General features: G+C 40.3%; 1 protein-coding gene across 1 annotated transcript; it reads right to left on the reverse strand.

The window, feature by feature from the left end:
* Window positions 1–146: 146 nt before the first annotated feature.
* Window positions 147–10,407, reverse strand: LOC110048403 (uncharacterized). The gene is made up of 13 exons (XM_089271376.1): window positions 10,295–10,407; window positions 10,110–10,209; window positions 8,778–8,888; window positions 8,206–8,231; window positions 7,757–7,924; window positions 7,366–7,550; window positions 6,504–6,659; window positions 5,940–6,017; window positions 5,705–5,788; window positions 5,007–5,165; window positions 4,390–4,420; window positions 2,951–3,087; window positions 147–1,868 (listed from the first exon to the last, which is right to left on the reverse strand). The coding sequence occupies exons 1-13, from the start codon at window positions 10,329–10,331 to the stop codon at window positions 1,662–1,664; spliced, it is 1,479 nt and encodes a 492-aa protein (XP_089127502.1). The 5' UTR covers window positions 10,332–10,407; the 3' UTR covers window positions 147–1,661.
* Window positions 10,408–11,537: the final 1,130 nt, after the last annotated feature.

An 11,537-nucleotide genomic window follows, 5' to 3' on the forward strand; every position in this document is an offset into this window, starting at 1 on the left:
TGTGTTTCGACCGCTCGTGATTGGTTAAGACAATTAAGTTGGAATTCATTTGTCGTGTCCTGTGATCTGATTAGTCAGTTTTGTTTTAGTGATCACGGTTTACCGTAGTTACACTGCACGATTAATCCTACAACAGAGAGAAACTGTTCCTGAGCAATAACTTAAATCTTTTTATTAATAATTATACATAAGATCCGTACAGTTTTTGCAAACACTCTTTCTTAGTCAGATACTTCGTCAACCCCTCAACTCGCAAGGTTTGAATTCAGGAATGGCTAAGGCCTGCGAACGAGGTTGTTCACTTGGCGAGGAAATGCCGACAGCTTTTTACACACAGAGAGTTTCTTTTGAGTGATTTAGTCATTTGGTTAGGCTTAAAGAAACTCTAACATGTAGAAAATATCTACAGAGACAGAAGGGAGATATAAATTATCAATAATTACATATTTCTTTTAAAATACAGTTTTGATTACTCTTATGTTATCTCTTTCGATATGGAACCATATCTAGTGGACCCGAGATGTGCTTACCAATTAGACCCTCGTAAGCAGCCCTCGTAAGGTCTCACATGAATGGCTTGCTACCCTTTGAGAGAACAATAAAACAAACAACAGAAACAATGCCCCTAGCCCTAAAACAATAACAGCTGCTAACAATGAGGAGAATTACAAGCTTACGAGAGCTGCTACAATTCTGATCTATGAAGGCGCCATAAAGTGTCACAACAGGAGCCAAATCAGGTCGGTAAAAGAAAGTTTTGCATCTCTAGATAAAACCTTAGTTTGCAATTTGTTAACAATTCTTTCACGCGGTATTACAATAGACCTTTCCTGCATTCCAATAAACAATGACACCGAGTCGAGGTCAGGGTGGAGTACAATACAGCAAATGTATGAAAATGTCCACCCCAACCTCGCTCTGGTGTTATTGTTCGTACGTACTGAGGTTGAATGCGGGGAAAGTCTATTGTACTGAACATGGTGGTTCTAACGCGTAAAGACCCAGTAATGAGCATAGTACACCTTATTCCAAAATGGCCGCCATTTTAGTATTCTTTGTTTCCTTGAAAATGAGCCCTTGTTGCCTCGTCTAAGGGAAAATATTCTTTTGAATTTCGCGTTTAAGAACGAGGCAACAAGGGCTAATTTGCAAGTAGACAAAAGAATACTTAAATGCGACTATTTTGGAACAAGGTGTATGCTTTTCCCGCGTCTGTTATTGTTTTGGTTTACATGATAACGAGGCTTTTGTTTTCCAATGCTGCAAAGCGCGCAATGAATCGTGGCCAAAACTGGGTCCTTTAAACCTAAGGGTGAAATCAATAAAAAAATCCAACATGTAACCATTTCAATGAAAGCTACTGAGTAGTACTTTCATATGGCCTCGTTTGATTTTCGACATTGGAAAAATTCATTTTTTTCGTCTTAATTTGAAGCTTGAGCTCTGTTTGTTAATAATAAGGGATTGATGGATTTGTCGTAACACCATCACTCGGGTAAATCACAGCGGGGCTCATCGACACGCCCACAAACACTAGAAGAAACCATCGACACTCGAAGCAAAACACAGGTAACTTGACATGGTGGCAAGAGAAGGAAAAGTTCTTCGCGTCAAATCTCAAATGGTTCGGTTTGTATCTTATTAGGGTGTTAAGATGGCGCCTAGTAATCAGCGAGGCTTCCACTCTTGGAAGGGCTCATGGATCTGGAGAATTCTCTCATGGTTGTGGCTAGCTTCTCAAACTCTTCCCATTTGACGGACTCCAAGCTTCTCTGCATTCGAACTTTTGATTCCAAATGTGAGCAGCGAGACTCGGAATCCTCGAGTCGCAACTTTAACCTGTCGATTTCTTCGTCTCGTTCATCCAGCTGTGAGAGAATTATTGGATCAATTAGGTCTCTAATTTATAGTCGAACCCCTATTAAGCCGCTACCCTCAGGGAAATGGGAGGTGGCCGCTTAATAGAGATTGGTTTACTTTCAATATTTTTTGCCATCGAGCTAACTGGTTAGTGAGTATGAATTCACGTCAAGATAATGATGGTAAACGTGTGTTTGAATGTTTTTACCAGGCGTCCCTCTCTATTTCAGACTCTTATCTATCATCGCCTTTTCCAAAATAGGCGAACTACGTGTATTAAATTTTGGGTAGCCGTTTAACAGGGTAAAGACAATAGCAAAACCCTCATCAGGACTACCAAAATAAGACCGCGGCCGGTTAACAGGGTTTTTTTTTTACAGTCTTTCACTAACAAAGATTTCGGGACTTTGATAACTGACTGCTTAATAAGGGGTGGCCGCTCAATACATGTAGGTGGCCTCTTAATAGAGGTTCGACTGCATCACTAAAAAGTCACAGACCCGCAGGAAAAGGAAACAGACCACGAACCTACCCAGGGTTGAAGGTAAAGCCCCGCAGGTAAAACCAACAGACATGGGTCCCGGCCGTTCAAGGGACGGATAAGACAATCCACCGGATAAATCGCTATCCAGTGCATGGCGTGGTTTGTCTTCTCAATACTTATCCACCGGAGAGTGATGTATTCGGTGGATTGCATTATTCACAGTTTGGACGACTGGGGCCTATGGATTAGGGTGGCAAACCCGCGGGTGAAGAGAACAGACCCGTAACATTTCCTGCGCGGTTAAAGGGCACAGACCCGAGGGTGAAGGTAGGACACCCGCGGGTAAGGGCAATAGATCATGGGCTGAGGTAACAGGCCTGTGGTTAAGGATAACCCGGAGCTGAAGACAACTGTCTCGCGGCTGAAGATAACCGACCTGCGGGGAAAGATACCGTAACTGACCTACAGGTAAAGATAGCTGACCACTAGTAAAGGGTAACTGACCCGGAGCTGAGGACAACTGACCCGCAGGTAAAAACAAGTGAGGATAAACTAGCCACGGTTTAAAGTAACAGACCCGCGGGTACAGAGAGTCAAAGCAAATACCTTGGCATTCAAGCTGGCCACCTCGTCTGTTAGAAGCAGCTTGTCTCTTTTAAGAGCGACATTCTCTGAGTTGGTTGAGTCCTGATGTCCCTCTACTTCGTTCAGCTCGTTGCGAAGTTGAGTTCGCCTCAAGTTAGCTGCCAGGAAAGAACGTCACTGTCTTTTACAACTAACAAGTACGCGAGGAAATGATAAACTAGTCAAATTGAAATAAAGATCCTTAAAATTCTGTGTTAGTTATCAGACAATATGCTCTCGTAACCTGTTTCGATCTTCCTCATTATTAACCGTCCCTATTCCGTTGGGGTTTATAATTATTCTGCTCGTTTTTTTCTACCTTAGCAAACTATCATTTTGAGGCTTGGAAGGTAATTTTTAACATCCCCTAAAAGCTTTGTATGTCTTCACATTCTGATAAAGATAACATCCACTTTATTACCGAAACCAAAAAAGACCCGAACCCTACCCGACCCGAAAACTGAGGATTCTTTCAATCGATCGTTCGAAGAAGTGAAATACTACGATTATCAGTTGAGTAAGGCGGGGCGAAAGTTTGGTCACCAAGTTTTAACGTAAAAATTGCGTTGTTGTCACGAGCAACTGGCTCCGTATCCGTTGGCAACTTGTCAGCCTTTGGCGTCAATTGGCAGCAAAGCGCGCGAAATTGTAGGCGACGCGACAGACGACCAACGGCTGTTGATATTGTTACCAACGGAAACGAGGTAAGTTGCCCGTGACAACACCATAATTCTGAGGCCAAAACTTCGTAACCAAACTTCCCTCGGGCCTTACTCAACTGATAATCGTAGTAACATGCTGTACATTTTATTAGATTAAAGCTGAATTCAGGGCTTTAAAAATATTACAGCACAGTTGGTTGCATGCAGCCCGATAAGGTTACAGGTTCGCAAGACAAACTCACAACTGGAGTGAAACTGGCAGAGGGGGAGGCAGCGTGGCCGAGTGGTCAGCGGTTCCGGGTTCGAGTCCCGGTCTGACCACTACCTGGATTTGTTTCAAGGTAGTCCCGAGTTCAAATCTTCTGCCACGCTTGTAAATAGCCAACTGGTTTGCCTCTGACCAGTTGGAATTCTTAACAACGTTATGTTCAATTTGAACCATTTGTTTCAGTTGTTTGCTCGGCTCCACTAGCCTTTGTGCTATGAACACTGCCGAGGGTGACTAAAGGTTATACGGGGAAACCTCTATAGAGCGGACCCCCAATTAAGCGGACACCCTCTACTAAGCGGACACTTAACCTGGTCCCGAAATTAACGTCTTATGTTTCCCGTTATAACGAATCCCTATTCAGCGGACACCTCTATTAAGCGGACACAGACACTAAAATAAATTGTATTTGGCTTTAATAGAGGTTTCACTGTATCACTAGCATATAACTGGCTAAAACTGAAGTAAGATAACAGGACTAAGGCTCTTACCTTCTAAAGACGCTTGTTCTTCTCTTGACAGCTGCGAGAAACAAAGATACAAAACATAGGAAACCCACAACGCCACTAGCAAAAGAGCATCGATATAACACAGTCTACACAACACACTCCTTTTCACCACATTGCATAGCGACGGAGGCAAAACCTAGGCTATTTCCGAGTTGGCCTTTGTCTGTGTCAAAACGAGTATTCGTGCGAACTATTCATATTCATATGAAAATGTATTCCTCGTAGAGGTTCATTTTCAAGTAAATCAAACTCATTTTCATATGAAAGGTTTCGCACGAGTAGTTGTTTTGAAACAGAGGCACGAGGTAACTCGGAAACGTCTGAACAGCAACGTTAAAGAAAACGCCGCTAAAAAGGTCTAATAACCAACAAAATTGCTCTTCAGTTTAGAATATTCCTTAAACACTCTTTTGAAAAACAACAGCGTAAAAATAACCCTGAACATTCAAGGTTTTTCGGAGAACAGTCCAAACCAAAGAGATTTTTCCTTGTTTTTGTACTGGGCTTGAATGTTGTCTATCGTTTACACAATGATAGACAATGTGATTAATTCACGCCGTGTACCCCAAGTGTATTACTCCACTTTATTGTTCAATTACCTTCGCTATCGTTTCCCGGTGATTTTGTTGTTCTAATCTTAGAAGTTCTTTAGTCCTCTCTAGTTCTTGTTGTAAATGTTTCTCGCTTTCCTTCAGAGTCACAAGCTCTTGTATGTTAGCGTGTCGACGGAAATCCTTTTCGTCTTTGTGTGCGCGGTCCTGCAAAGAAAAGAAAAAATAGCGACTTTATTTCTTAATACTTGACTCATCGACGAAAGTGTTTCGTCAACGTCTGCAGAGAAATTCGAAACGAGCGAAAAGAAAGTCTGCGTGGGGGGCTTCGAATTTCACACATAGAAAAGAAATCGCTCTTGTTAAATTTTCGGCAGCCTATAGAAGTCTTTTCAAAACATTACACCGCCAACAGTCTGCGAAATTTTGTAGAAATTGAAGGAAATCGTCTTCACTAAAAACTAAAGTGCAATTTCCGGTTAAAAGGAAAAATTCTGAACGTTGTAGTACTATGACTCGAAGCAAAAACTTTTACTGGTGAAAAAGCGCGGGAAAAGTTGTGATTTTGCGTGCGATTAGTGGAAACCAGTCAAACGTAACCAATCACAAACAGCTTCCCTGCAGAGCGTCCCCCCCCCCCTCCCCCCACCAGCGGGAAAATGGCGGGGAAATAAGTTTCCTGGTAATTTAAAAACAAACATGGAAATTACAACTTACTAAAATTTTAAGAGCTGTATTAAACTTACCATATCTAGCTGTTTTCTTAGTTCTACAACTTGGGCTGATATAGCGGCGTTCTCTTTTATCAACGCCGTGCAGTCATCTTGAATCTAAAAACGGAGAGCAGTCACACACAAACATGAAAATATTCAATAGAATTTTTTGCCTAGTCTGAGAGAGCTTGCACTGAAACATGACGGCTGGCTCAAAAGGCTGGTGATAACACTCAAGAAAAAGTTTTTTGCCTTAGTTCTGTCGTACCTTGTTTCTCAAGCTTCTGTCCTGTTCGGCGTTGATTTCCTTCTCTTTCAACTGCAACCTAAGCTGGCGTATTTCTTCCTATATGTACAAGAAAATAATTCCTTGCAATATATATAATGTAAGGTATAAGCAATATGCACTGCTCGCGCTGAAGTGCAAGGCAGTACACCACCGGAGCTTATCTGGTTTCTGCAGCTTGAAGCGCTCAAGTGGAATATTGATCCTTCCTTAGAAAAATTCAACTCTTTTGCAAATTGTCAGGTTGCTTAACGATTGGCCGGGACCCCGGATGTACGATAAAAGACTGCGGAGCTGTTAGAGTTAGCCCTATGTTATAACATCATATCTGCTTCAATCGTACTCAAATTTAACCATCATTGTTAACTTTTCGTTTATTTTCAACTCTTAAGTCTTCTACTTCCTGTGAAAACTACTATTTTCAGGGTTTTTTTTTTTCAATTTCAAAGAACTTTCCTCGTCACTTAAAATGGCACGATATTTGCGTTAATATCGAGTGGCAATACCCCAGAAATACGTCATGTAATCAAACCATTCTGTCCTCACCCTGAGTGCCCGTCCTAATTCCTCTTTTGTTTTAGCTTGCGAGTCGAAGTACTTATCATCCATTTCTTGTAGTTGTGTCTTCAGCTTCAAGCATTCTGCTCTCTTCTCTTCCAACTCGATTCTTAGATTGTTTAAATCCTCGGTCTTGTGGTCAAGCTGAAGTTAAAACATTGAACTGCGGTTAGCCCCCCCCCCCCCCGGAGGGGGGTACTCTGTAAATCTTTGGGTAGGGGTGAGCCACTGGGACACTGAGTCCCTCACCCTATACTAGACCATGATTAGCTTGATTTTGCAACCTTATTCTAGACTAGGAACCAAAAACCACTACCCTATCCCAGACTAGCTATTTACCATTCAGTTGTACCAATTCTGTTCTTGACTACCGACTCTCCTGGTAAATTACAAGTGTATACCCTATTCTAGTACAAAACTGTCTGATTTCTGTACACTATCCCAAACTTAACTGCCTGAAAACCAGACCCTTCATGGCAGCACACACCCATGGAACTTATATATGGGAGTACCCCGTCCCACCCCGGGGTTTTCAACAGTTAAAAAAAGAACTTGAAGTCAAGGATTTTTACAGTTTATTTTAGAGCTTATTAATTTTTCTCAGCCTTCACCTTCAGCTACATGTATACTTAGTTTATTTGCTGGCAATCCATAATTATTTCTGGTTATACAGTGCTTGAACTTTTGATGGAATTTGTCCCAATTCACAATAAAACTAGTCCAAAATTGGCAGTGTAAAATAAAAAGTCCAACTGAATGAATGCCTGAATTAATTTTAGGGTTTCATTTAATGTGCATGAAGTAAAAACTTAAAAAAAGTGATAGATAATTAACCTGATTTCTAACACACCTCTATTCTATAGTTCTGTACTTTTCTCTCTGCTTCTTGTAAAGCAGTGAGTCCTTTATCAGCTTCATTCTTGTATTGATGAACCTGTAGGTCTCGTCTGGCACAATCACGCTCATGAAGGTCAGACATCTTTTTCAGTGACACTACCTCATTTACCAACTGTCGCTTTTCGGCTGCATGTGACTCTAGGATAATAAAATATATGCATTGTCAGCTTAACAAATAGATTCCTGGTTGCTATGCATCTGTTCAGTAATAGATCACAGATGACGTCAAAATGAGGTAAGAACAAAACAGTGGCAAATGAGGCGATAGGGAAGTGTCTTACTACTTCAGGTTCAAAAGTTTTAGTTAAATCAAGCTATGCCTTCAACTTAGCTAAGAAATGTACCTTCAGCATCTCTAAGCCTTTTGACTGCGGCATCTTTCTCAGCTTCCAACATGTTCATTTGCGACTCTTTCCTGACGACATCAGAAGATCGTTCATCCACCTGAGCCTGAAGATCCCTCAGCTTCCGCATCATACGGTCTGCTTCCTCAGTGACTCGAGGAGGGATTGCTGCTTGAAGATTAATGCCAAAAAATTAAAGTTTAACAGCAAATGCTCAACTCCTTGGGAAAATGATTTTGTAGAGAGGTTTGCCAGTTAATTTATTTGAATTTTCTTTTAATGTTAGTTCAAAGAACTTGATACTATGTGAAGGCATTATCAAGAAATTGTTGATTTGCTATATTCTCACAACATGGCTGCTTAATCAAGTAGTGATAGTATATGGAGAAATTTAAAGTTCATCCCTTTAAAAAATAGGAAAAATTTTATATTTATTTTAATCCTCTCACCTGAAGCTTTTCGTGCCTGCTCACGTCTGATGATAATTTACAAGTTAAGGGAAAGAATTTCATGGACTTGTTGAAAAAAGACAAAAACAGTTTGTGGTGATGGTACACAAATGTATAGAGTGTATATTGTAATAATCTGGTTTCTTTGACGTTTCATACACTGATATGACAGAGGCCAATCTGGGCATGGCTAAAGCCATATTTGACCCCTAAAAGATACCACTTAAAATGGAATAGGCCCAATTACAAGCTGCTGTTCAGGGCAGGAGCCTGTGCTAAGAGACCAAACTGTAGGGACTGGCAGAATCGAGCCTAAAAACAGGAATAAGTTAGAGCGTTTTTGATCATCATTTCTTGGAGGGCACCCTAAAAGAATACTTTGATAGCTAAAAATAGTGGCATTTTATCATGAACACCTTAAGACCAGAATCCTTGATTTTAAAACCTCTAAGTGAGATAATTAACAAGCATCCCTGTGGAACCCTTTTCATATGGGAGTACCGTTGGGTGAACATTCCTACACATGCATATGCCGGCCAGGTCAGAAAAAACGTTGATCAATGAAAGGATACAGATAGTTAGCTTCCAATTCAAGGAAATAAATCTGTTGCTGAAGATTTCTGATGTACTCATTTTCAATGTTCCCAACTGTAGCATTGGAAGAAGAAGATCTTGTATGCTTCCTATATGTAAAAACAACAACAAAAGCAAGTTCACACACCCTTGCAGCACTTCTAGATTTCCACCTCTAGAAGTGGACTAGCAAGACATTAGGATCTATCCTTACTTTCACCTGACAAAAGAGAGCACCCAAGCAGTTAGGGCTGAAAACTGCACACACTTGTACAGACAAACTACCATTGCTATAATAAGTCAAATTATTTTCACATTTCGATTCCTTCTTACTAACGATCTGCTGGAGGACAGACATACAGAGGACGTCATAACATTTTTTTGGTTTCTTCATAAATGTTTATATAAAACAGATAGATTCCATGTTGCCATTCGCCTGATCAGTAAAAGATCACAGAGGACATCAAAATGTGGTAAGACACTTGCCTAGTGGTTCATGTGCCACTTTTTTGTTCTTAACAAATTTTGATGTCATCTGTGATCTAGAATAATTAATGAACAGACCTATGACAACATGGAATCTATTTGTTCAATATATAACTGCATGGTTTCTAGCTTTGACTTATCTTTGGGAACTTTGTCTAGACATATAAACTTGTTTACTTTCTTGATCTGCAAGTGCAAGTAATATTTAGGTGAATGGTAAAGAAGATATTTTAAATGTTGTGTAACTCCTTTAAAGGTGATAATTAGAATTCATACATTGTCTAAATTAATGCACAAGAACGTACATGTAACACCAAAGTTCTAATTTGTAATGAAGAGCTTTGGTGAGCTTGGACTTTTAATTTAACCACAAAAAGTGACTGGGTTATTTTACAACGTTCTTGATGGTACTTCACGAATCGAACAGGGTAGCTGAAGTACACTTGTCTTGATTGATCAGCTGGATTGAGTTTTATTAACAATAACCTCCTAATTGGGCCGGTATAGATAAAGAAATAGTTCTTCACCGAGGGAGAGAGTATTGCATGCGAAGCCAAAATTGTAACACCATTATTAACAATAGAGTATTACTTTGGGTCGGATCTTCGGAACACACGGTCAGCAAATAACTTCATTCAACATAAAAGAAGAGTGTCAGCTAAGTGAAAAGCTGAATTTAAACTTAGTTGTGGCAACTGGGGAATGCGAAAAAATTTCATTGGCGAAGGAATTTCATTTGTATTTCACTTTCCCACATAATGGTGATCCGATTAAGTGAATCGAGGGTTGGTAAAACCGCAGTTATATCTCGAAATAATAGAAGTGTAAGTATTTCACGTACATACCCAGATTTGGATTCGAACGAAGCCGCTAAATTTCTTCCCGATTTTCCAAAGCTTCCAGAACGACGCAAATTGTCTGGGGCACTGCTTCTAAGCGGGGAAGCTAAGCAGGACCAAAAATATGACATCAATTTGACTGCAAAATAATGACATTTTTACTGGATCGGAAGATGTTTAGAAGAACTTACCAGATCTAGTTCCTTTGGACCTCGAAAACGTCGCCATGAGTGACAGAGGAGCTGCAGATACAACAACAATGAAGATGGCGTCCGCAGTAACCAAAGAAATTTCGCCGCTGGGAAATATATCGCGGACTCGGAAATGAGGATTGACTGCGACTGCAGAGAATCTTGGGATTACTGTGGATTATTGTTTTGCGGGGGAGGGGTGGGGGAAGAGAAGCTGGAACGTGTTAGTTGACCTTAGCTATGCTGTTGAGCTCTTTCGATTCATAGATATTTCCAGAAAAAAGGTCGGGTTAAGGTTATGAGTTCCAATTTAAAAATCTGACCCGACTGCGAAAAAGTTTGTCATGAAAAACGTTTCCGTCGCTGTTGTAAACTGGCAATGACAAGGCAACAAAGCAATAAAGTTGTCCGTTCTTGCCACTGCCTGCTTTTATAGCTTTCTTGCACTCGGGAATTTATTGCTCATACGTGGAATTCCCACATATGTCTCATTCTCTGGTTCCACAAAGGAACAATTCTAGAAAGCGAAATATTGTCCATAACTAAAATCTTTCTTATTTTCAGTTTTCGTATTACTACGCTTGTATTCCAGTTGTTTTATCTTTTTCAATGTCAATACTTTCTCAGCTGGAAGGGAAAGAAAATACCGTAAAACTGCCGCTTACAAGCCCTAAGCTTATACAACTTCGTAAGTGGTTTTGGATGGGCTTATAGACGGAAGTGCTTATATCCGGAGGGGCTTATAAGCGGAATAAAAACACCATTTCAAAATGAGCTACAACAGTGTTGATCAAAATACGTTTTTCATATACTGGTTTTTAATTAAGTTTTAAAACATCGCAATAAATCAAATTCATTTCATTTTAAACTAGAACAGGGCTTATACCCGGGAACGCTTGCAGTCGGAAGTAATAGGCAGATGTGCCTTTAACCGGGGGGCTTCATGATGAGAAAATGAATTATTTTCTCAGCTCTTGACTCTAGAATACGTAAAGACGAAGGGCAATGACTCTTAAGAACGGTGGAGAAAATTCGGCGATTTGTTTGACTTGAGGCCAATTAAAGAAAATTTTAAATGGTATTCAGCCGTCGCAAAACAATTTTTTCAAATGTTTCTACAGAGCGAGCTCTCAAAATCACCATTTTTAGAAGAATTAAATGTTCGATATTAGTACTGTCCGAGGGTTGTAATTTTTGCACAAAGTAGATCTTGCTCTTTGACCTATAGACATGGGAAACTATT

This window comes from Orbicella faveolata, unplaced genomic scaffold (assembly GCF_042242905.1).
Source record: "Orbicella faveolata isolate gen_17 unplaced genomic scaffold, um_ofav_v1 contig_34, whole genome shotgun sequence".
Taxonomy (NCBI): Eukaryota; Metazoa; Cnidaria; class Anthozoa; order Scleractinia; family Merulinidae; genus Orbicella; species Orbicella faveolata.